The sequence below is a fragment of the Carcharhinus amblyrhynchos genome, chromosome 24 (assembly GCF_965287045.1).
Source record: "Carcharhinus amblyrhynchos chromosome 24, sCarAmb.v2.hapA, whole genome shotgun sequence".
In the NCBI taxonomy this organism is placed as follows: Eukaryota; Metazoa; Chordata; class Chondrichthyes; order Carcharhiniformes; family Carcharhinidae; genus Carcharhinus; species Carcharhinus amblyrhynchos.
The window spans coordinates 40036631-40063274 of NC_137347.1; the positions used below are offsets into that span (position 1 = coordinate 40036631).

A 26644-nucleotide genomic window follows, 5' to 3' on the forward strand; every position below is an offset into this window, starting at 1 on the left:
CATCATACTATATATTTGAAGATGCAAGAAAGGCCTTTGAATCCAATAAACTGCTCATCATTATACACCTTTCAGTTTCACAATATTACCACAGTCTAATATTCATGGACAGAATAATTCCACAGGGAACAAATAACTTGATCTATTAACATTTTTTAGGATCATCCCATCTAAAATTAATCAAACAGAGCACATCACAAATCAAATATGAGATCTCCCAGTGTTATTTGGAAGCCAAACCCAACATCTGAAAGAGTTTCTAAAGCTCCTCCTGAAAACAAAAGACAAAACCACCTTTGCCCAGGTCACTGCTCGAAGTTCTGAACAGGAGGTGGGGTCTTCAAAGTAGCTATCTTCTTATGTATTGCTCACAGTGTGCTTACTTAAATGGCCCACAGCAAGGCTACCAACTTGTACCAAATAGGTACGATCTTTACGGTTCATTGTATTTTCCTTGCTCTCACAATCATTACTTTACCTTTGATGGCACATCCTGAATTTCAGAACCCACAATGCAAAGCGCTGGGAATCCTAATTCTTCCTTGGGTAGTACAATATACTATAGTATCAATGTGCTTTTCCACTGGACCTCTGGCCAACTGAATGTATTGGCTGGGATAGGCACACAGGGAAGATTCAATAAGGCATGTATGTTTAAAAAAAGTCACAGCTTATACAGAGAGAAGTGAAATAATGTTAACAAAATACATGACCTTCAACACTTTGGCTACAATACTTACAGCTTCCTACCTTTCTAAAATGTTTTTCATCATTAGAAATGTACAGGAAGTAATCTGTTTTTCTCATCATGGTTCAAAAAGTACAAAAGGCAGTAATAATAAAGCTTGTGTTGAGATATAATTAAAGCTTAAATCCCACCACAATGAAACAAAAGATTTATTCATAGCATTCTGTATTTCTTCAGAAACGTTTTGAGATAACGAGTCTAACAGAAAGCACTGTCTCCAAAAAGTGGAACTCATTACAGGATCATGTTTTCCACTATTTTAATCATCTTCTTGAAGCAGCTCCTCAATTTCCTTCTCCCAGGCATCGCTGACATTTGCCTTCACATCAACAATTTCAAATTCCTGGAGCTCTCTTTGTAGCTCCTTTTCCCACTCTGGAATGTCATCTGCTTGGAATAGATAGCAAGAAGGATTAACCCGTGAACATTTACAACTATTAACATATAAGGGTTACATACTATTGCTAACATGACTGTAACCAGGCTTAGTACCTCTGAGTTAGGAGACAATCAATTAAAAAAATTTCATGTCAGGTTTCCTACTCAACAAACAAACAAAGGACAAAGAACAGTACAGCACAGGAACAGCCCCTTCAGCCTTCCAAGCCTGCGCCGCTCATGCACCCAACTAAACCATTCATTTGTATCCCTCTATTCTCAGTCTGTTCATGTGGCTATCCAGATAAGTCTTAAATGATCCCAGCGTGTCTGTCTCAACCACCTTGCTTGGCAGCGCATTCCAGGCCCCCACCACCCTCTGTGTAAAATATATCCCCCTGACATCTGTGTTGAACTTTGCCCCCTTAACCTTGAACTTGTGACCCCTTGTGTTCGTCACCTCCGACCTGGGGAAAAGCTTCCCACTGTTCACCCTATCTATGCCCTTCACAATTTTATACACCTCTATTAGATCACCCCTCATCCTCTGTCTTTCCAGGGAGAACAATCCCAGTTTGCCCAATTTCTCCTCATAGCTAAGACCCTCCATACCAGGCAACATCCTGGTAAACCTTTTCTGTACTTTCTCCAAAGCCTCCATGTCCTTCTGGTAGTGTGGCAACCGGAACTGGACACAGTATTCCAAATGTGGCCTAATCAATGTTCTATATAACTGCAACATCATATGCCAACTTTCATACTCTATGCCTGGTCCAATAAAGGCAAGCATGCCATATGCCCTGTTCACCACCCTCTCCACCTGCGCTGCCACCATTAGGGACCTGTGGACTTGCACACCCAGGTCCCTTTGTATGTCTATATTCCTGATGGTTCTGCCATTTATTGTATAGCTCCTCCCTACATTAGATCTACTCTAGATCAATATCCTATAATTTCTTACTTTAAAACAAAATTCCTCGTGTCACAGACAAGGACAGGGTCAAGCCAAGTGGTGATGTTACAAAATGATTGTGCAGATCACTGGGAGTTACTGTTCTGGCTGATAATATTTTATTATATATATATTTTTTACATACTTATAAATATAAAAGAGATATATTAAAACAGATTCACAACCCCAAAGGGTTGTGAGTCTGTGGAATTCATTATCCTACAGTGTGGTGGACGCCAGGGCTTTGAGTAAATTTAAGGAAGAGGTGGACAGATCTTTAATTGGTAAGGGTTTGAAGGGCCACGGTGAGCAGGTAGGCGAGCAGAGTTGAGGCTGAGGTGAGATCAGCCATGATAGTATTAAATGGCAGAATGGGCTTGAGGAGCTGAATTGTCAATCCTGCTCCTAATTCTTATATGCTAACCTCACATTAATAGCCAACCTTAAGTTTTCATCCCTCAAATACTTGTTTTACTTACCAGTACCTTACAACTGAGCACAAGGGTTCAAGTAGGCAATATGGACTGTATTCAAGATGGCAGCTCAGCACTACCCACTCAGCGACAAGTAGGGTTGGGCAATAAATGCTGGTGTTGCCAGCAATATCCACATTCTATGAATGAATTTAAAAAATCCTTTAGCAAGAGTCAGTTTGCTAAATGGGATCAATTTGGTTATTAAGCAAATAAAGAGGGCCTTGTTCCAGGAGAATGAGGTTTTGTGGTAGCGTTACCTTTGTAATACCTTTGAATTAGAAGCTCCAGGTTCAAGCCCCACGCTGAGGCTTGATGGCCACAGAAAGCTTGTCCACAACATGGTGAAAGAGGTTGATTATCAGCCTGTAAATGCCTGGTTAGATCAGGAGGGTTTACTGGTCAGCCAGGTTACAGAAAGCAATTGCAAACCACTGCAGTACTTTGTCCAGAACAATCATGGACCAATTCAGTGAAAGTCCATGGCCGCCAATGCCCACTTAAGGCATGGTACCTGAGGAAGACATGGAGTTCTGGGAGGAATTTCAAGATGCATATTGCTTAGGGCCTACAAAATGCAGTATCAAGTTGCTCAGTATTGAGCCTTGCAATGGCCCTTTGTGTAATGTATTTGGTCTCAGTTCATGGTCTTAAAGTTGGACCCAAAATTATTCAGAAGATGTGGCTTCTTCCTGTAATGTCTAGATTAGTCCACTGACAGTCAGGCTCCATGTGATATCTCATTATTCCACTGAAGAGCTTTCAAAAAACATTTCATCCAAAAGACCTGAAACTTATCAAATACAAAAACAATACTGAAATCCCATGTGGAGATATTTTATTCCCTGGTTTCTAACTGTTTGTATTGTTAGAACTATATTATGTTTTGCCTCACTGCTCCTGTGTAATAGCATGCACCAATTACCACTATCAGTCTGGATTATAATGGTCTAACAATTTGGCAACTTTATGGAATAGACAGGAAAACGTGGTGAACATTCTACTTTGTCTGAAGTACAATATATCATAATGGAGTGCAAAATATAAGTCTTATGCGAAGCTCTCCTGTTTAACTTAAGGATACAGATTGTGATTAAGAGACTCTAATATTCTCTTCAACTTGAACAGAGAGTAGGTGGAGCCTTGCTTTTCAAGCTACAGCATGTTGATGTTATATGATGGTGTTCTACACTGCAACATTTTTAAGAGGAAAGGGGCAGAAAGACCTAACTTTATTAAGGGCAGCCAATGTTTTCAGGAGAGGAGCAACATTTGCAGAAAACAACTAGATAAATGAAAACAAGTACCTTGGAAAGGAAAAGTAGCAATGTTAATAAAGTAGCATACAACATTGAATATGAGAAACATGGAGGTGGGGGGGGGCGGGCAGCGGTGATTATTCCAAAAGTGCTGAATTGATGGGAAAACTGTTCTAAATCCTGATTGTTTTCTCAGTTCAGCTTCTCACCTGAATCTCTGCACTCTGTGCACTGCAGAGGTCCCAATTGTGAATATCATAGAAAAACACAGAGGGGCGGGGCCTATTCGCACCAGAGTCTGACAGCTCCGGAACTCTGCGCATGCGCAGTGACCCCGATCTGTCAGACTCCCAGTTTGCTGGCCAGTCTGATCACTGGCCAGCCCGGGACTCCGCAGTGCTGCCCCTCCAGCCACCACCCCCACCCACCACCCCCCGGCCCGATCGCGGCCCCCACAACAATTCCCAAGCTAGCCCTGATGCCCTGATTCTTGCAACACTATGCACGTCAGAAGGCTAAGGGTGGTTAATCAACTTGTTTAATTATTTATTGGTGCTTTTCATCACAGAAGAATGCAAGTTGTAACAGTATTGTACCTAGGATACAGAGTACAGAAATGAGATAAAGAATCTGCTAAATTGGTGCGGCGAAATAATCTCTCCCTCAATGTCAACAAAACGAAGGAGATTGTCATTGACTTCAGGAAGCAAAGAGAAAAACATGCCCCTGTCGACATCAATGGGGATGAAGTGGAAAGGGTCGAGAGCTTCAGTTTTTAGGTGTCCAGGTCACCAACAACCCTGTCTTGGACCCCATGCCAACACTATAGTTAAGAAAGCCCACCAATGCCTCTAGTTTTGCAGAAGGCTAAGGAAATTTGGCATGTCAGCTACGACTCTATCAACCATAGAAAGCATTCTTGGGCTCCTGCTCTGCCCAAGACTGCAAGAAACTACAAAAGGTTGTGAATGTAGCCCAACCTGTCACGCAAACTAGCCTTTCACCCACTGACTCTGTCGACACTTCTCGCTGCCTTGGCAAAGCAGCCAGCATAATTAAGGACCCCACGCACCCTGGTCATTCTCTCTTCCACCTTCTTCCATTGGGAAAAAGATACAAAAGTCTGAGATAGAACATAGAACAGTACAGCACAGTACAGGCCCTTCAGCCCTCAATGTTGTGCCGAGCTATGTCCAAACCCAAGATCAAGCTATCCCACTCCCTATCATTCTGGTGTGCTCCACGTGCCTATCCAAAATAGATCACGTACCAAACTACTCAAGAGCAGTTTCTTCCCTCGTGCCATCATACTTTTGAATGGACCTATCTTGGATTAAGTTGATCTTTTTCTATACCCTAGCTATAACTGTAACAGTACATTCTTCATTGTCTCATTTCCTTCTCTATGAACTGCATGCTTTGTATAGCATGCAAGAAACAATATTTTTCACTGCATGCTAATCCATGTGACAATAATAAATCAAATCAAAATACAAAAACAAATTCACTCACTCATCCAAAATAGAGAAATAATTATGGTGGTCCCATAGCATTAGTGGAACCTAACTGCTTCACATACAAGTGTTTAAAATATAGTTTCCTTTCAATAGCAGCACTTGACAAAAGGGCTACACTTTATTTTCAATTATATAATTGTATTTTGGTCAATAAACTGCAAAAATAAACACTTACTCAAATAAATTGTATTCTCAAAATTAAAGCAAAAAGAGTTTCAAAAATCAGATGCAAATTGATGATGACGACAGTAAGTCACTGGACAATTTGGAGGCTGCCTTGTAACTTGCATAAATTATGGTACCAGTTAAAAGAGTAGTGCAGACTCTAATGGGCAGTAAAATAATTAGCACTGCTGCCCCACAGCACCAGAGACCAGGGTTCAATTCGGTTTTGGGTGACTGTCTGTGCAGTTTACATGTTCGCCCCACGTCTGCGTGGGTTTCCTCTGGGTTCCTCCCACAGTCCGAAAGATGTGTGGGTTAGTGTTCTATGTGTGGGTTAGGTTGATTGCCCGTGCTAAATTGCCCCTTGGTAACAGGGGATTAGCAGGTAGCTAGAATAGAATCCCTTCAGTGCCGGAGGCAGCCATTCGGCCCATCATATCTACACCAACAATGATCACAACCAGGCCCTATCTCCATAACTCCACATATTTACCCCACTAATCCCCCAACACTAAAGGCCAATTTAGCATGGCCAATCCACCTTATCTGCACATCTTTGGATTGTGTGAGGAAACCAGAGCACCCAGAGGAAACCCATGCAGACTGGGGAGAATGTGCAAACTCCATAGAATTACCTGAACTGGAACTGATCCCTGGTGCTGTGATGCAGCAGTGCTAACCGTGCCATGGGGATAGGGCCTAGGTGGGATTGTTGTTGTTGCAGGCTCGATGGGCTTAATGGCTGTCTTCTGTACTGTAGGGATTCTATGGTTTACCCAATAGATATGTTTTTAAAATGAAGTTTTGCACAGAATGTGTGATAACTGATTACTTCTAACAGACAATGTCCACCTCCTGGCAATCATACCCACCAATAATGAAATTTTGTGTTTTATCTGAATATGTAACCATTTCTGCTCCATCTAAGGACTAAATAAAATGTTCTTTAGCTTGCTATTTTTCTGTTGCACCTACCATCTTTAACAGATGCTGTCTGATCACCACTCATGCCTAATTGTTCCATGCCTCTCAAGAAGTCTTCCTGGTTTAGGGTTGATGTATCATATGCATCACTCACAAACTCATTAGCGACCGGACTTGTTGAAATCTCTCCTAAAGGATGAACCTATAAAGAAAAGACATTTTGTTTTTATAATAAATAGTTGGAATATATACAAAAACAATGCTTGCCCATCTACCCTGCCAATACTCTGAACAATATCAGATACAAAACTGTCTTTCTTCAACTGCCCAAGACCATAAGGAACCACAAAAGGTTGTGAATGTAGCCCAAACCATCACACAAACCAGCCTTCCAACCACTGACTATGTCTATACTTCCTGCTGCCTCGGCAAAACAGCCAGCATAATTAAGGACTCCACGCACTCCAGACATTCTCTCTTCCACCCTCTTCCCTCAGGAAAATGATACAAAAGCGAGTTTACATACCAACTGACTCAAGAACAGCTTCTTCCCTGCTGCTGTCAGACTTTTGAATGGACTTACCTTGCATTAAGTTGATCTTTCTCTACACCCTAGCTGTGACTGTCATACTACATTTTGCACTCTCTCCTTTCCTTCTTTATGAACGGTATGTTTTGTCTATATAGCGCGAAAGAAGCAGTACTTTTCACTGTATGTTCATACATGTGACAATAATAAATCAAATCAAATCGAAACTAGGGAACATTGAAGACTGGAAACCATCACAACAATGCCAGATCCTAAACTCATTTGACAGCAACACACAGCATCATTGAGCTAAGGCTCATTGGATAGTCAGAGTAAGCATGAATTAAAATAGAAAATGTTGTAAAGTCACACCATCCTGACTTGAAATAACATTGCCATTCTTTCATTGTTGCTAGGTCCTAGAATTCCCTCCCTAACAGCAATGCGGATGTATCTACATCACATGGACTCCAATGGTTCAAGGCAGCAGCTCACACCACCTTCTCAAGGGAAATCATAGATGGACAATAAACGCTAATGAGGCCAGTGATGCCCACATCCCATGAAATAATTTATTTTTTAAATTCAATAAGTTTGGTTAAGTTTAAAGTTTATTTATTAGTGTAACAGGTAGGTTTACATTAACACTGCTATTAAAAGTCTCCTAGTCACCACATTCTAGCATTGGTTCGGGTACACTGAGGGAGAATTTAGCATGGCCAATCCAACTAACCAGCATGTCTTTTGGACTGTGGGAAGAAATCAGAGCACCCGGCGGAAACCCATGCAGAACAGGGAGAATGTGCAGACTCCGCACAGTCACCCAAGCCAGGAATCAAACACGGGTCCCTGGCGCTGTGAGGCAGCAGTGCTAACCATTCTGCCATCAAACCACCCAAGTACTATCCGTGGACTGAAAAATAAGAGTTAAGGTCCGTAATTTTACCGTGCCGCCTGCCACGGGAATTGAGGCGCACGAGGGGTGGACCATGGAAAGATTTGTTGACCTCAGGTGGGATTTTATGGTTTCAGGACAAGCGAGGCTGTAAAATCCCACCCAATGTTTCAGGGAAACTAGGGAAGCTAGGGAAGGAAAGATTAGGAAGGGTGATCAAAAACTAAGGGGAAGGAATGGGTTATGAGACTGTCAAGAAAGACAGGTGGAGAGGTCAAGAGGTCAGGGAGAGACTTAACACTTACGCATTGCAGGTCAATGAGGGATGGGAATGATGAGTGTACAGGATTAAGTGTGGCACAGGATACATACAGCTCTATTTTGGACAAGTTGGGCTTTATGGAGAGGAGGATGGAAAGGGCAATAAAGAGAATGGGGGTTAAGTCAAGTGTAAAGCGATCATTGGACAAGAGATTCACTGGTGAAAGAACTGAGGACGAAGGTGAGCTATGCTTGCACTGCCACAGATGCTCTGATTGCTCGAATGAAAGGCAGTAGAATCATATAAAGACGACCCCATGGATCTGAGAGCAGAAAACAGTTTTTGGAGGAGTACGTATAGAAAAATGTTTTGATACTCAGACACTTCAACAGCATTCTTTTAATCAAGCAAATGCAAAGATAACTGATTCCATTCTGTATTCATAATATGGTGAAATGGGAAATGTTCTCAATTATCAGACTTGTCAGGATAAATTATCAGCACTGCCTAACGCAAAACAGAATTTGAGTTTAGTGATTATTTACATTGTAACCTCGGCAGCAATTTGTTCCCATTAATTTTGCACAGTTTCAATTTTATTTTCATTTACAAATTTAATGTAGATTGAGGAATCCAGACAAAACAAGGCATCAATTAAATCGATATATTTCCCTTTGGATTTCTCCCTCTCAAAATGCGACGTAATGCTTCTACAGTTGGTGATACTATGCACTCACGAGAGGTGAAATACTGAAACTCTGGTGTGAGACCCTACGTGCTGCAGGTGGACGAAGTTGGCCATCATAACTGGGCCAATCTTAATTGTAGCTGGAATCCATATAACCAGTGAAGAAAGCAAATACTGTGAATAATGTAACTATAACATTGTCATTAATGTTGCAGCGAAGCTTTGCCAACCCAGCATAAATACAACAGCAAATCTACACGTCAGTGTCCTAGACATGATATGTTTACTCAGTAATCACAGGTTTGCTATGCTTCACATTTCAATGAATACCCCTTACATTCAATTCATGTAAAATAAACACTAAAATGTACAAAGAAACACAAAAAACTTACTTCTGAACATTCATTTTGGTTTTTCAACAGGACTGGGGGTGTCTTTGACCGAGCTGAATCTATTATAAAGCAAGCAGACATATTTTTAAAACTGTATCCATTCAGTGAGCAGAAAATATTTTAAAAGTTGGAATTTGTCAATTTTCTTCCTGTAGTCCAACTGGTCTGAGTGTGAAGGTAGAAAATGGGCAAGGAATGTTGAAACAGAGCATATAGAGTGGCAGCTTTTGTTATTCTGACTTAAGAACAGAATAAAAATGATTACCTGTAACTGTGATGCTTTCTTTCAGATGATGCTCCAACTCTTCTTTCGAGTTTTCAGCCTGCTGACCAGCTAGTGATGAGAGTTGTGCAGATTGTTTAATGAGAGATACTCGATAGAAATAGTTTCTCCAGAACTGATCCTCTTTTACTCTGCAAAGACAGACGTAAAAGGCTGTACAAAACACATTTCCAGGCAGATATGGGTATTACTTTTCTGAAATTTCAGAAGCTTCAAACGTACATCAGAAAACAATACCAAACTCCACAACTGCTGTAAATGTGTAACACAAAACGTACAACATTCTGATTTTTTTTTTAAGTTAACCAGGAATGGGAGGATGCTCGAGTGAAGCGTAAACTGAATGGGCCGAGTGTCCTATTTCTGTAGCATAGGTATTATGTGAATGGAAAGGCTTTACTCTGACCCAAAAACTTGATCCATTATCGATAGCAACATGGGCTGACTTCGCCCACCCCGCTCTTCCTAGCCAAGCAATGTGGTAAAAAGAATGGAGATCACCGAGGCGATTTTGACATCACACTGCGCCCGTTTTTTGCCACGATGCAGGGGTAAAGTGGAGTGTAAAGTGATTAGCACAATTGGCGCTGGTTTTTACAACCATTTTACAAGCGCCAGATTTCTGGCATGGTCAACCTCTCGTTGGAAATGGGCGAGAGGCAGATTAATGTATTTAAATTTATTTAAATACTGTTTAACATCTGCTTACTGAGCCCAGCATTCAATCATCAGGGTTCGGCCCCCTTTATGACATGACCTCGCTGGGAAAGGTTCTCGTCGGCAAGGAATAGTCATGCTCCCCACGAACAGGGAGCACTCAACCAGGCCGATGGAACCAGAGGCCTTTGAGGTCCCCGGGGAGGCTGAGGACAAGGGGGGGGGGGGTACCCCTTGGGCAGTGCCACTCTGACACCAGAGCAATGCCCACCAGGCACCAGGGCAACACCCACTGGGGAGTGGGGGAGGGAGAGGGAGCCCGCTGCCACTCTACAGTTATCAGTGGTGGGAGGGCGGTGCCCGTGATCGGTCTGAGTGGCGTGGGAAAGGAGAGGTCAGCAGGGGTTGCATCTCGGGCCATGGGCCCCCGCAATTACAGGGGTGCTGCTTGAGGCTCTCTCTTATTTGTCAGACCTCTGCTACTGCTAATGGGCATGTGCAGCATCAGAGGCCTGCACACGCACACTACCTCCTCTGCAGGCGCATTAAGCCCTGCCCATTGGCTTCTGCAGTGAGTAAAAGGCTTGCTCAGAATTTTGCAAGCAGACTGTGAATGGGGGAGGGGAGGCTAAAACTAAACCCAAAAGACAGATCTGAAACTCTCCCAGTTTCAAGTCTGCCCGGCACTTAATGAAATGGTAAAATTGCCCCCCGCACAATCACCCTGGTCCATTTGGCCAGTGCAATCACTAACCCAAAGCACCCCTGAATGTTGCTGCCGTACGAATTTCAACATGATGAACAAGGCTATTAGAATTTGGAATATGAATTTTTGCCAAACTTCACGAAGATTTGGTTTACACTAGTGGACGAACAGATATGGGGAAAAAACAATCTGCAAGGGATTGGCACTCAGCCATGATGCTTGTTTGGGGTGATCATGCAAACATGATGGGCAAATGGCCTCCTCCTGCGCTGTTACAACTCTGTGAAGCACAGCAGTTATTAAACATTTCTGTTGTGATAGATAGTGGTTTAGGATTGATGACATAATGGATTTTAATACACTGCATCGTTCAATGGTTGCCACCCTTTTTACCAATTACACTTATTATTCTTTTCAAAGCAAGGGACTCAACTCATCTCTGCCACACAACATTATGTAATACAGCCTGCAAAATGAGACCTGACCTGCACTCGTTATGGTACATTTTATGGCATTAAAGATGCTATATAAATGCAAGTAGTTATTGTTGCTGGGCTGGACTTTGATCGACATGCAGATACAAAAGCATGTCAAATGACATTTTGCATAATTCAACTTAGTAAACATTCAGTATGTGATATAATCGTCTACACTGCAGAAAACTCATGAATCAATGCAAAAATGTTATGAGGATCGAACAGGCACTGGACTGTAACAACTAGGGGAATTTCACAGTAATTGCAGTGTTAGCGTAAGCCTTATTTGTACTAATAAATAAACATTAACATTTTAACTTCATTGACATGAGTAAATGTATGCAGTCATGTTTGCTGTGCGATTATCTGCTCCTGTGCAAAAATAGAATTATAGAATTCTACAGTGCAGGAGACCAGTCAGCCCATCGACAACAATCTCACCCAAGCCCTAACCTGTAACCCCACGTATTTACCCTGCTAATCTCCACTAAGACACCAAGGAGCAATTTAGCATCACCAATCAACCTAACCCACACATCTATGGACTGTAGGAGGAAACCGGAGACCCGGAGGAAACCCACGCAAATACGGACTGAATGTGCAAACTCCACAGAGACAGTCACCCGAGGCTGGAATTGAACCCATATCCCTGGCGCTGTGAGGCAGCAGTGCTAATCACTGTGCCAGCGCGCTGCCCCTACTTCTTTTACAACTCAGTGCAAATGTCAACAACCAATCTCAACAATATGACAGAGATCAATAAATTTGGACAGTAAAGACAGAACTCAGTAACAGCCTGAAATGGAACGCTTATTTTCTTTTGTTGTAAGCGTTTTCAGGACGGTCTAAAAGGAAGACAGAGAAATGCTTAAGGAGGAAACATCACAGCACACTGCATGAGAGGCTGAGGCCACAGCTGCTAACACTGAAGGAGACGGAGGGAAGTTTTCACAAGAGGCCAGGCACAGCAGAACAGAGAGTTTGTGGGGAGGAGAAGGGAATTGTAGAGTTGATGAGGTTACAGAGTTAGGGATCGGAAGGCCACGAGACATTGGCTGGGGGGGAGGCGGTGTGCAGGGATAGAATCGACAGCAAGGGCAGAGGTCAAAGATTAAATTAAATAGTGTAAGATTAGGTTGATGATTCATTAATCTTTTATTTATGCTAAAACTATATACTTAATAAAAGTAATTGTTGGTGCAGATTTTATTTACTTAAACTAGCAAATTACTTCACCTGATAAGATAGATTAGTCGGTCACAGTCTGCAATGATTTTGTATATACAGTAGCATAAAAGCACATGTTTACATGTACAATAACCAATTGTACTTATACAGCATCTTTTACATCATGAAATATCTTAATGTATAGGAGCATTATTAAGAGAATTTGGCATCAAGCCACATTGAAAGATGTTTGAACAGATCACCAAACGTTTAGTATAAAAGTAGGCTTTACAGAACATCTTAAATGTAAGAAAGAGAGAGATAATGAGACTGGGAGGTTTACAAAGGAATTTCAGAGACTGAAGCCAGGACAGCTGAAGGTACAGCAGCTATCCAGGCTCTAAATTCAGGAAATACAGTCCCTCTCCACTTCCTTCAAAGATTTAATTGGCTGTAAAGCACTTTGGAAAGTGTCCAGAAGTTATAAAATGGTGCTATATATATGCAAATCAATCCTTTATAATCTTTTTCACATTTGTATCTGAACTAATTCCCATGTTACATGGTAAATCAGGAGATACTTGTATGCAAGACAATATAAAACAATGTATTATTGGATACAAGATTGAGTTTGGCAACTTTAGATAGTGACCTTTCTCCTCCATCTTAAACCCTGCTTTTTAAATATCACATACATGTATTGCTTCAATGCAAACCCCACCTTCCTATTCACACACACAGCCATCTGTCTTTTGTTCTTAAAGATGCTACTTTTAGTTGCAATCTCTCAGCTCAAACACATTCTCTCAATATCCAGTTCTGACGAAGAGTCTAAGGATTTGAAATGTTAACTCTGCTTTCTCTAATAGATGCTGCCAGACGTGTTGAGGTTTTTCAACATCCTCTGTTATTCTTTCAGGTTCCAGTATCCACAGGTATTTTGCTTATATCAAAACAAGTTTTAATTGTATTGCTAACATTTGCCATGTTCAAGGCTACAAAATTTTATTGATTTATTATTGTCACACGTATTGGGGAACAGTGAAAAGTATTGTTTCTTGTGCCCTATACAGATAAAATTCACTGTTCATAGAGTGCATAGGGGAGAAGGAAAGGGCAGGATACAGGATATAGTGCTGCAGTTACAGATAAAGTGAAGAGAAGGGTCAGGTCCATTCAAAAGTCTAATGGCAGTAGGGAAGAAGGTGCTCTTGAATCTGTTGGTACGTGACCTCAGACCTTAGTACTTTTTCTCTAACTGAAGAAGATGGAAGAGAGAAAGTCTGGGATGTAAATTAGTACAATTTACTATCCTTGCTGCTGGGAAAAGTAAACTCCTGGTTCCAAGTTTAAAAAAGGAGCATAAAATTATCTATTTAAATTAAAAAATATTTATGTCACTTGAAATTTGATGGCTGAAGCATACAGCCTCATTTAAAGATAATTTTTGATGTAAAGTGATCCATCTGTACAAATATTCACTGGGAAAGCTGTTGCTTCATAAATAGAAAGAAAATACTGATATTTGTGGTCACTTACAGTTTTGGCACAAGTTCAAAACGCATTTTGCTCAACAGTTCATCTTCCCGAAGCATCACGATGGCAACAGGTGCTACAGCATCAAAATCAAAATTAAATTGTACACCAGCAGGAGGATCCCGAAGAAAATTCCGGCGTTCCTAGAAAAGCAAAACCGGCACACACATTCTTACAGGTCTAAATATTATTTGACTGAATTCAATGCTTAGCTCCATGCCACATAACAATGCTCAGAATGAACGCAAGTGACTGGATAGTACTGGAACATTACTTTTTGAAGTGCCTAAGACCATAAGACATAGGAGCAGAGTTAGGCCACTTGGCCCATCCAATCTGCTCCACCATTCAATCATGGCTGATATTTTTCTTATCCTCATTCCACTGCTCTTTCCCCTGATCCCCTTGTTAATCAAGAATTTATCCATCTCAGTCTTAAAGACCTGGCCTCCACAGCCTTCTGCAGCAAAGAGTTACACAGTTGCACCACTTCTGGCTCCTTTATCTAACTTCCTTGTTACCTCCTCAAAGAACTCTAATAGATTTGTCAGACATGACCTCCCCTTGACAAAGTCGTACTACTCAATCTTACATTATCATGCATCTAAGTATTCTGCGATTTCATCTTTAATAATAGGCTTTAAAATCTTGCCAATGACTGAAGTCAGGCCAACTGGCCTATAGTTTCCCGTCTGCTGCCTCCCTCCCTTCTTAAGCAGTGGTGTTTATCTAGTTACATTAGCTACTTTCCAGTCCTTTGGGACCCTCCCAAGTTCAAAAAGATTATATGGTCTTTCTCACATCCTGTAAAGGCCTGTTGCTTGTCCACACAAACTGCATAACCTGCAAATGCGTAGTTTACAAGTGTGTGGCTTTATTTTGCCATATATTCTTCATATCTCTATTAGTTTTCCACAAAGATTAGTTTAATGAAAGGTGACTTTGAGATTAAGTTCTTTTAAAATTATGTTGAGTAGCCCAACTGAACATCTGGTCAACTGTTAAATGCACTCACTATGCCAAAGACTTTATTCTGTCTAAAGGGCACTGAATGCTATCTTTAGAATGAGTGTGTAATGTTCCATGTTTAAGACCCGAATGTAGTACCGAGTTAATCTGAAGAAACAGTATCTAATCTCTCTGGTCGGTTAATGACAAAAAAAAGTTGTACGAACTTCAAAGATCTCATTAGTGCTTTCTGCAACTCAACAGGCAAGAACATGCTGAAAGCTCAAGATCAAACTAGCGGAAACAAAACATTTTCTTAAGTGGAAACAAACAATGGCTCAGGCTTTGCAATTATGATCCCAACAGCAGCACAGTGCCAACCAAAGTGAAAGTGCATTATGGCATTAAAACAGGAAAATCTAAACTAGTATCAGTGCTGCAGCCAGAGAAGCTAATTACCCTGACGATGGGACAGGGTGTTAGAAGTATTTGTTTCCCCAAAATCCCGATTTAAATAATGATTGAATTATATTGCTTTTGATTAGACACCATTTTCAGGAGCATGTATTAATACCGGCTAAACACAGCAGTTGTTTTGCTGAAGTGGTTTTCTGAAGGATGCTGGTCATCCAGAATAAGGAGCTACTCAACACTCTTTAGGATTGAAGCTGGACTATGTTTCCTAAGGTGGCTGAGCAGGTGACTGAACAGATAGAAGCCGTGCTCAAACCTTAGAACACAAATCATCAGGTGATATTGTAACAGCATAAAGCATTCGTTATACTACTGTTCGCAGTGCATAATTCTCTATTTTTTCATGGGATGTGGGTGTAGTTGCAATACCAGCCATCTCTGATTGCCCTTGAACTGAGTGGTTTGCTAGGCCACTTCAGAGGGACAATTAAGAGACAACCACTTGTTGTGGGTCTGGAGTCACATGCAGGCCAGACCGAGTAAGGATGAGAGATTTCCTCTACTGAAGAGCATTCGTCAATCACATGGGTTTTTAAAACAATTGATGATAGTTTCATGGTCACCATTACTGAGACTAATTTTCAATTCCAAATGTATTAATTGAATTTAAATTCCACCAGCTGGGACATGAATGTCTGTCCCCAGAGCATTAGCTTGGGTCTCTGGCTAAATAGTCCAGTCATATTACCACCATGTCACCATCTCCATGAGTATTATGCAGTACAGGTTTAAACGGCGCAGCTTAAGAAACAGTTTACTCCATTTTTAAAGTTGATGTTCAGAGTAGAAACCCAAATCCATTCCTTGCTTGCTCCAAAAACAAACTCAAATTCTAACTGTATTCAATTCAAGATTCCAACAAGAGAGACAAACACTGCACCTCATTTTGGGCTTGATCTGACACTTGATGAGGATAGTTTTTAGAAATATAACCATTTTTAGAATTTTGGAATTGTGAATTAAGTTAAACCAATTTCATTTAATGGTTACCACAGAATTTCTACAGTGCAGAAAGACGTCATCCGGTCCATCGAGTCTGCACTGACTCTCCAAAAGAGAATCCTACCTAGATCTTCCCTTTACCCAACTCCTGTAACCCCACACACTTATCATGGCTAATCCACCTAACTTACACATCTTTGGATGCTAAGGGGCAATTGAGTATGGCCAATCCACCTAACACGCGCATCTTTGGACTGTGGGAGGAAACCGGAGCACCTGGAAGAAATCCACGCAGACATGGGGAGAATGTGCAAACTCCACACAGATATTCATCCAAAGCTGGAATCGAATCTGGGTCCCTGGCGCTGTGGCCTATGACTGTATTAATGGTCAACAGACATATGGAAAAAAAATACCAGGGGAAGCAGAATATATTTAGGGTCAGGGTATCTTTTGGAAACCAAGGGATACGCCGAGGATGTGGTAACATTTGACTGAGATCAACAAAAAGGAAGCAAATGGCCAAATTGAATTTTCCTGTTTGCAGAGTTTCCTGCCCTATTCCTCTGCATGTCAGCTTTCCTACTTCTTTTGCCACTGAATGTGCTGTAGCACTTACAATGAGGATTCAAATCTTTTAAACGTATTTTTAAAAATGTATTCTTTAAAGTGGGGTGTAACTGGCAAGACCAGCATTTGTTGCCCAACACCAATTGCCCTTGGACTGAATGGCTTGCTCAGCCATTGCAGAGGGGCAGTTAAGAGTTAACCACATTCCTGTGGGTCTGCAATGACATACAGGCCAAACTGGGAAAGGATGGCAGATTTCCTTCCCTAAAGGACAGATAGATTTAACAACAATTGACAACAGTTGTCATGATCACCAAAACTCAGGGACTGACTAGCTTTCAATTCCAGATCTTACTAATTGAATCTTAAATTCCACCAGCTGTCATGGTGGAATTTGAACACATGTCCACAGAACATGAGCCTGGACTTCACAGTAAATTGCCCAGTGACTTTACCCCTACACCACCATCTAACTTCCTTTCCCTCCCCACCCCAATTTATATATCTATTAAGTTAATTTATGCTACATAATACTCTGTTCCACAGCACATCTTTTAGAATTTTTTTTTACCACTTTTTATTTCTCTGATTTGTTTATGGAGAAGCAGGGAGACTGCGGGAGAGACAACTAATTGCCAAAGAATCTGGCAAGGTCAAGGACATGCAGGTCCTGTCCAGGTGAATGGCAGGACTGTATTACAACCTTTTTGTTAAGTTTCCTGCCCAGTAATCAGCCAAATTGACAGTCATCACTACCCAACAATTCCTGCAGCAGAGTCAACGCTGACTGAGGGTGACATTGGGTTCTAGTGTGATGTCCTTTCCAAGGCTTCATTGCCTGAAGGTCAAATTAACTCAATGCTAAGACACAACGATAAGGAACATATACCCAAGCGAAGAACTAAATTGCCACTATTGTGCAGCGAATTGCACGAGTCACTGGCTTCAAAGCAGGGGAAAAGAAAATACCAAGTCAACTTGGGGGAAAGGGATCAAAGTGGCCTTAGGTAGCACTTACTGCAGACAGAGAGAGAATTTGCTGCCTTATTGTCTCCTCATCATTATAGCCAGCCCATGGTGGAAGTGCTGATTCTGGAAATAAAACAAATATGGTAATTAAGAAGCAGTTTCCTCGCTTTTTCATCTGTAGTCCATCCATGCACTAAATGAAAGATATACAGTATTAGGAGAATGGTGTTTATATCTCATCTTGTCAGTAAGTATCTCGGTGATCTGATTTGGAACTTATGTTAGTTAGGCAGCATTACTAGGATCCGCCTTTTCATTGCCTCAAGCTGCAAACAATTAAAATAAACAATCCAGTGAATAAAAATGAAAACAGGAGTGGGCTACACTTACACAGTCCATTCATGATGGCCCATGACCCTCGAACACAGAGGCAAGGATGGTACCACTGACATCTAAGTAGCACTGTTTTGAAGGGCAGAATTGGAAGGGCTCGGAATTCTGGTTTGGACATTCCTCTACTAAGTCACACAGATGCAAATTCCTGTTTCTTATGAAGAAACCTTTTGAGGCAAGGGCAGCAAATTTAGAAGCTACAATCAGCCTTGGCTTCCACTACTGTAACTGAAGAGGAGCCGGAAATCCTATACCCAATTGCTATTCTGTGATAATTTCCCAACTCTTTGCTCAGTTAAAATGTGCGCCCATGTCAGTGACAGCAGAAGTGGGGTCACCTGCGATGACCCACATGGCCAACCACCTCTCACAGAAATCTTAATCCAGTAACAACTACCATTTTCAGAAGAGGAGAAAATTTGAAAATCTGACTTAAAAAAAAGCAGAAGGCTCTGGTTTAAGATGACTAGCAAATGGATCAAATTTAATTTCTAACATGGCAAATATGTTCTATCACACCCAAAGACAATCATTTCACATTTAATTTATGGCCCACGTTTAAAGGAATGTAAAACCAAGGCACATCCTTCATAAGCTTCCCACAGCTCTATCCTACTTGATGACTCAATCAATGTAATGTTGAGCAAGAGAAATAAGAGCACAATTGCAACAACTTGTCTTTAAATAGCCCTTTTAACATAATTAAATATTCCAAGGTACTTCCCAGGAGCATTTAAAGCATGTGTCAAGCCACATAAGCTATTACGTCAATGACAAAAAACTTGGTCAAAGAGGTAGGTTTCAAGGAATGTCTTAAAGGAGGAAAGTGATGAAGAGGCAGAGAGCTGTGGGGAACGACTTCCAAGTCTGGAGTCTAAAAAATCAAAGTCGCAGTGAACAACTGAGGAGCAGTTAAAATTGGGGATGAGTAGGAGGCCAGAACTACAGTGGGGCAAATATCTCAGAGGGCTGTGGGTCTGGAGGAGATTACTAAGGTAAGGAAGGACGAGGCCATGCAGCAATTTGAAAAGTCATTTTGCCAAGAGCCAGTGTAGATTAGCAAACACAGGGATTTGCTGTGAGTTGAATTTTGGTAGTGTCGCTGGGCTGGGCCAGCATTTATTGCCCATTCCTGATTGCCCTTGAACTGAGTGGTTTGCTAGGCCATTTTCAGAGGGCATTTAAGAGTCAACTACATTGCTGTGGGTCTTGAGTCACATGTAGGGCAGACCAGGTAAGGATAGCAGATTTCCTTCCCTAAAGGGCATTAGTGAACCAGATGGGTTTTTACGACAATTGACAATGGTTTCACAGTCGTCAGTAGACTTTTAATTGTGCATTTTTATTGACTTCATATTTCACCATCCTTTACTCTCCTGGCCAACACCTGCAAAGCAGATAATCTGGTCATTAGTGCTGAGACCATATGCTAATTAGCTGCCATTGTTTGCCTCCATAGCAAGCCTACAAAACACTAGTGTCTATGCTTTTAGAAGTATATCACTATTTGTTAAGTACTTTAGTGCATTCTGAGGATGTAAAAAACACTCTTTAAATTGCAAATTCTTTCCTTGTACATACTGCAACACCTTCACAGTCTTCATGAAGTACAGTGTTAAGAAGTACCTGTCTCTAAGGTTTGAGTCCAAGCTTGTAATGCTATCTATTGAGGTTTCTGGATGGCTTACTTTACGTGAAATTGGGGAGAGACAGATTAAAGAGTCCGAAAAGAAAATGAAAATTACGACATTGGGAACAGATGGCAGAAATCTTAAGAGGACACAGTGGATCACTTCAGTGATTTTGAAAATACAATAAATACAAAACAAGTATTGGAAGAGAGTCATTAGCCAGTATTTTAATAATATTTTCACAAATATGAGCCATTTGTTGAAATAAACCAATATAGTACCTGACTTCTTCAATTTCTTTTCTTTTACAAATTTTTCTTGTTCCTTTTTGAAATTTCCAATAATTGTCTATAAGTTACAAAAGATGAGAAATATTAAGCCGACTAAAAATCACTTTTACTTTATTGTAGCAAATGCATTGATGTGTTTAAAATGCATCTATAAAAATGTATTGGTAAATATTGAGTTTTTAAACCTCCTTAAATAAGCTGATTATAAACTTCCCGTCCAGTGGAAACAATGCTTGAGAGATTTAAAATCACCACATCCACATACTAGCCCAAATACCATTCCCACATGGCAACCCTGAAGTTGGTCAAGGCTCCTGTTGCAGGCAGATTGGGCCTGGTTTAAATCTTTAAGTTGCAGCCCAATTTGGTCAGTGGCACTGGAACTGTATGTTAAATTTGGCATTTGGGAAGACTGCATCAGGCCAACTCTTGACAGCCAAACCACAGCGGGTGTTGTGGATTAGGCAGAAGAGGCTACAGCAAATTCAAAACAGGCAACGTTGGACTATTTAAACAATGCTTGGGAGTTAAAACAACTCAGGACTCATACTATACTCCCTCCTCTTGCACTGTTCTTGTCCATCTCCAGTTAAAATCAACATCAATAGTTCAGTAGGTTAAAATACGGAGTGATGAGTGCTAATGCCCACAGGCAGGGCAGACTCAAGTTCAAACTCTTGTTCACAGCGAGTTAGCCAAATTTCAGTTAAGGGGACCGTGACAGCAGCATTGCTGACCTCAGTGTCACCAGTTATTGAAGGGAATCAAAAGCATCAAATGAGTATTTCTCTCCTTAATGCTATCCAGCAATTGTGCTGAAAATGTTCATGTGAATGAGACTGGGCCCAGCTGAGATATCCCTTCAAACAAAAACAGCCTGTCATTAGAAGTGAAATAATACCACTTGGCCAAGAGACCAGAGGGTAGCTACAGTATATGGAGCTGTACCCAGCTTGAGACTGCACCATGAACAAGAGAAGAAAGCAAGAGCTGAAGTAAAGGAGAAGAAAAAGGAAGGACTTTTAACAATAAAACTAAAATCTGGTATTTCCCAATTACTGAAAACCTAACCAATTATCTATAATATCTTCTACATCTTACTTTTCAACTACTTCATTTTACATCATATTATTTAATCTCATTTAAGAAATCAAAAAAATGTCTTTGAATTATTCAGTTAAAAAAAAGCAAGAGCTCCTAATTAAAAAGCAACTTATTTAACATTTTTACAGAGCATTTCCAACACTAATAAAGCTAAAGAGCCTCACTGAACAATGACAAATCTGATGTTTATAGTTTGAATCAAATAGACCATGAAGTATTAAATGGGAGAAGCAAAGAGTAAGGGATAAGGAGATCTGGATTCCACTGATCTGGTCTTTAAGTATATACTGACCACAAAATATCTCTAACTCAAGGTAAATACGAAAGAAAGATTTTGAAGATAATTTTTCTTCTGAAGCAGATGCACAATCACAATGGGGCATTTACTGTGGGGCATGCACGGGTTTAAAATGTACTGATATTTGGGGACTAAAGGAGAAGAGTTAGGTCTACACGAGTAGCAGAATAATCAAGAATTTCAGTCATGCAGTAATAAAATCCAGCTATGTAACTTGCCATGATCCTAATACTTTTACTTCATAGAGACATGTTAAATTGGAATGTGTCCTTCCTAATAGTTACTAAGTGCATCAAATCTTCTAGCACTTGTCCAAAGACTGCAGAAATCGACTGATCTCTGACATGTTAATTTATTGGAATTAAGTCACTATAACAGTCAGGTCTCTTCAGTTGTCCGTGGTGCTCTCATGATGGAGAAGGAAATGACAGCATCTAGGATTAAGGTTCGCCTCGTGATTGCTCGGAAGTTTAGAATAATTTGCCTCAGCATTGGCTTGGCTCCACACCTTCTGAATCAGAAGACTGTCAATTTAAATCCTACATCAGGAGCAGATTACACTTTAGTGAAACACTGAGCAAGTGCAGTTACTTGGGTGAGATGTTAAAATTAAAATGGTTTACCTGCTTCAGGAGGCATAAAAAATTATGGGCGCTATTCTCCACATTGTCCCAGCTAACATTTCACTCTCAGCCAAAAATACAGGCTTACTGATTATTCATTTCACTTGCTGTGGCTGGGATTTTGTTACGCAGTTTTACACGTTTGCCTGTATAACAGAATTCACTGGGAATTGACTGCCAAACTGATCAGGCACAATATTTAAACGAAATTTCTTTCTTTTATGCCACTTCTTGTTTTCAAAATATTGGTATACTCATTGGAGTATTCTTTCATTTCAATGCCCAGTGTCACAAAAGTGGGGCAAGGAGAGAATTCCCTACATTGCTAAATTCCTCAATATAGCTGTGCTTGTATTAAATCCTGATGGACTGCTTAAGAAGAAGCCTAAGAAGAAGGCACCAAGAGTGGGTCAGAGAAAGTTTCAAAACTTTCATCCATATGTTTCCTTCTACCTTTTCCATCACTCTCCTTCTTACTTTTATTTCTCATTCCTTTATCCATTTTACTTCAAATTCTTCTATAGAAAGATTTAGAATGTCATGTGCAGGGAATGCAGGCAAAGTTTGAGGGAGTCAACTGCATCATTTGATCCACTGGGCAACACATTTTAAATGGAACTGGGGAATGGGTTACTGAAATAAAAGCTGATTCATCCCAAGGACTGTTCTAGTGGTTGTGTGGGTGTTTAAAACATTGCTGACTGCTGTGAGGTAGACTTAGGTGGAACTAGATTCCTTGCTCTGTTTGGTACAATCAGAGAAGGGTAATGTTCAGCAGGTGACCTGAAGCTGCATGTTCAGCGTTGTACTGGGGGTATTCTGGGAACAATCACTTATAAATTCACCCACCAACAAAACGTATGGGTTATAAGACTGAGGCAGAAAAATGGAAACAATTAGGCAGTTCTAAAAATATTGGAAGTTGCCCATTTGGTTAATAATTTTGGTAATAACAAAGCAATTTTTCCCAATATGATGTACATTACAACAGTCCTCATGTTATGTGATTGACGTAACTGTACAAGAGCACCCTCTACTGAACAGTCACCGTCTGCAGATTTATTGGCATTGGTACTGGTTGCCTAGCAGGACCCAGCAGTAAACCTTTCTTTAATTATTTGCACCTCCCCCATTGTTTCCAGAAACTCTACCCTCATTATAGTAAGACGGAGCCAAGAACTTGCATGATGAATGAAGAATAATTGGCAAACACCTGTATTTTAAATACCGCAGTTATGTAGCTATTCAACTAGGAGCGGCTATTAAAAAGGAAGATTCAGTGGCACAGAGCCCGGGCTCTTTTGCTACGACATGGTATTAAAAAAAAGATTTATCATTGGATAGTTAGATTAGTTAGTGGCAACCTGTGTCATTACTGAACAATGATAGTGTGTACAGTTTTGGTCCCCTTATTTGAAGGGGGACATTGGAGCTACAATGGAGGCGGTTCAGAGGAGGTTCACTAGATTGATTCCATAGATGAGAGGTTTTCTTATGAAGAGAGATTGGGCAGTTTTGGGCTATACTCCCTGGAGTTTAGAAGAATGAAAGAGATCTAATTGGGGTGTAGGAAAAGATAAGAGGAATTGACAAAGTGGACATGGAGAGGATGTTTCCTCTTGTGGGGCAATCTAGAACAAAAGGTCATAGTTTCAGGAGAAGAGATAACAGATTTAAAACAGAGATGAGGAGAAATTACTTCTCTCAAAGGTCATGAGTCTGTGGAATTCACTACCCCAAAGTGTAGTGGATGCCAGGACTTTGAGCAAGTCAAGGAAGAAACGGACAGACTTTTAATTAAGTAAGGGCGTGAAAGGCTACGGTGAAGAGGCAGGCAAGCTGAGTTGAGGCCAAAATGAGATCAGCGTTGATTGCATCAAATGGCAGAGCAAGCTTGAAGGGCTGAATGGCCCATTCCTGCTCCTGGTTATGATAATAAACACATTTCATTCCTTAGCAGTTCAGGAGTACTGCAGAAATATCACATTGTAACATCATTTTATACAAATGATGAATCTTAGACAAATGTTGCTTCCATATTTTACAATTTTTCTGTTATGGTAACTTTTGTCACCATCATAGACCTCATGGCAGTTTTTAGCAGTGATGTCCACAAGAATTTGAAAACTCAATCTATAGGACTTGATTTTGCAGTGTACTGTATGGCTGTAAAAGAAATACAACTTTTGAAATACTAAACATCACTGGCCATAAGAGTCTTTACATTAGCGTCTTTGACAGCCAAGCCTAACTATTTGCTGTTGAATTAACTGTAATTTGCCAATTGTTAGGCCAAATGAGCAGCAGCAACTGAAAGGGCAGGGGGACATCATCAGGCCTACAAGTATTCAGTTTGTGCCGAGATGTTATAGACAATGAGTAAAGGGTGTGATTGTGCTTTGTACACAATGAACTGCCCTCCTTTTCTGCCAGAATGACTATGACGCTCGTCATTAAAAAAAATCAAAGTCAATAAAGCTATCTCCTCCTAATGATATTCATAGTGCAATAGATCATGTATTTGCACTCAATTCTTGGACATGTTGTTTTAAGAAGAAACAAACTGAATGCAAAATAAATTAAACCTCTAGATTATCAATGCTGTCCCATCACCACGACTGGTTTGACCAAATGAACATTTCTGACCAGGTAAAATACATAGGGAACCTGCACACTATCTTTATTACTTAGTAGAACATCTAACTTAATACTAATGAAGTTGTTTTAAACAGATAATTTCTTGCAATACTGTAGTTGTCCAAACCTTATCAAGGAAATTGTCTATTTTATGTTCCTCTACAGATTTCTTTATTGTCTGGGCAGTTTCTCGCATTGTGTCCGATACTTTCTTTGTAGCAGATGTAGCAACATCCCTTAGGTAACCTGCAATTAATTAAAAGATATATATATAAACAAAACACGATTGTGTTTCAGAAAACACTTTTATTTTGAAACTACTCTTTTCTTAAAGTTTATTTATTAGTCACAAGTAAGGCTCACATTAACACTGCAATGAAGTAATTGTGAAATTCTCCTAGTCACCACAGTCCAGTGCCTGTTTGTGTCAACGCACCTAACCAGCATGTCTTCAGAACATGGGAGGAAACTGGAGTACTCGGAGGAAACCCATGCAGACACGGGAAAAGCGTGCAAACTCCACACAGACACAGGCCCAAGCTGAGAATCGAACCCAGCTCCCTGGCATGAAGCAGCAGTGCTAACCACTGCGCTACCGTGCTGCCCAACCTTATGGATTTAGTAAGCACGGCATAAATTAATGGCTTGCAGCATTATTTCACGAAAAAGTATTGTAATATCAATGTGGCACAGGCACACTGAGACACAACTATTTCATAGATGAAGTCATGCTTCATTTTGTTGGTGTACAATCTTTCCTTCAAAGATTTCCTTTGTCTTCCCGAGAACACTAACCAAGAGGCTTTTCTGCCTCTATACATTTTCTGATATTATTGAACATTTGCTCTTTCTCTTAGTGGTTAACACTCCTGTTTCACAGCACCAGGGACCCGAGTTCGATTCCTGGCTTGGATCACTGTCTGTGCAGACTGTTCTCCCTGTGTCTGTGTGAATTTCCTCCGGATGCTCCAGTTTCCTCCCACAATCTGAAAGACGTGCTGGTTAGATACACTGACCACGTTAAATTCTCCCTTTGTGTATTCAAACAGGCACTGGAATATGGCGATTGGGGGATTTTCACAGTAACTTCATTGCAGTGTTAATATAAGCCTACTTGTGACTAATAAATACATTTTTTAACATTAAAGTCTGAACAAACTCATCATATTTTAACTATATTTGATTTCATCCAAATATAGAAAATCTCACATCTGTGCACATTTCCTGACAATTATCCCAATTATAAATCCTTGGTATACCTTTGTAATTGAAACTGCCTATGTAAACTTGTCACAGTATAATCACATCTCCTTCCAGGGGAGGTTCTGTACCACTGGCAGTTGAATGCAATTACAGCGCAAGTTTACACAAGCTGTTTCCATTATAAAAATATGGACCCAGGAATTTATCATGGGAATATGTAAAAATAAGACAGAATTTATGGCTTTTAAATGGAGAGTAAATTACATCTGCAAACCCTAGTCCCATTATCCCTTTCCATCAATTTCTAATTCATTTGTAGGATACAACTGACCTGATATTTCCTGTGGTATTGCATATCAGGGCTTATCCAAATTTTATATATATATATTTAGAAATCTGAGGTTTTGCACCTGAAACATTAACTTGCTGACACTCACCACATGTGCGGAGTATTTCCAGCATTTTCTGATCTCCTCTCTTGACAGCTATATACATGCAAACTCAATCTTAGGTTTTATGAGCTATTATAAGACTGGAATCATCCTTCAGCTTTCC

General features: G+C 40.5%; 1 protein-coding gene across 2 annotated transcripts in view; it reads right to left on the bottom strand.

Annotated features, from left to right (window-relative positions):
• Positions 1-480: 480 nt before the first annotated feature.
• The window catches only part of LOC145357840 (synapse-associated protein 1-like), a 33305-nt gene continuing 7141 nt past the window's right edge, over positions 481-26644 (bottom strand). The window contains exons 2-9 of one of the 2 annotated variants that reach the window (XM_080211377.1): positions 25014-25132; positions 20216-20282; positions 17960-18033; positions 14011-14150; positions 9448-9596; positions 9183-9241; positions 6468-6618; positions 481-1135 (exon numbers count right to left, since the gene is read on the bottom strand). In XM_080211377.1, coding sequence (XP_080067503.1) covers positions 1008-1135; positions 6468-6618; positions 9183-9241; positions 9448-9596; positions 14011-14150; positions 17960-18033; positions 20216-20282; positions 25014-25132 — 887 coding nt within the window. In that variant the 3' untranslated portion in view covers positions 481-1007. Of the gene's footprint in view, positions 1139-6467; positions 6619-9182; positions 9242-9447; positions 9597-14010; positions 14151-17959; positions 18034-20215; positions 20283-25013; positions 25133-26644 lie in introns of both variants that reach the window. The other variant, XM_080211376.1, reaches the window with a different exon arrangement.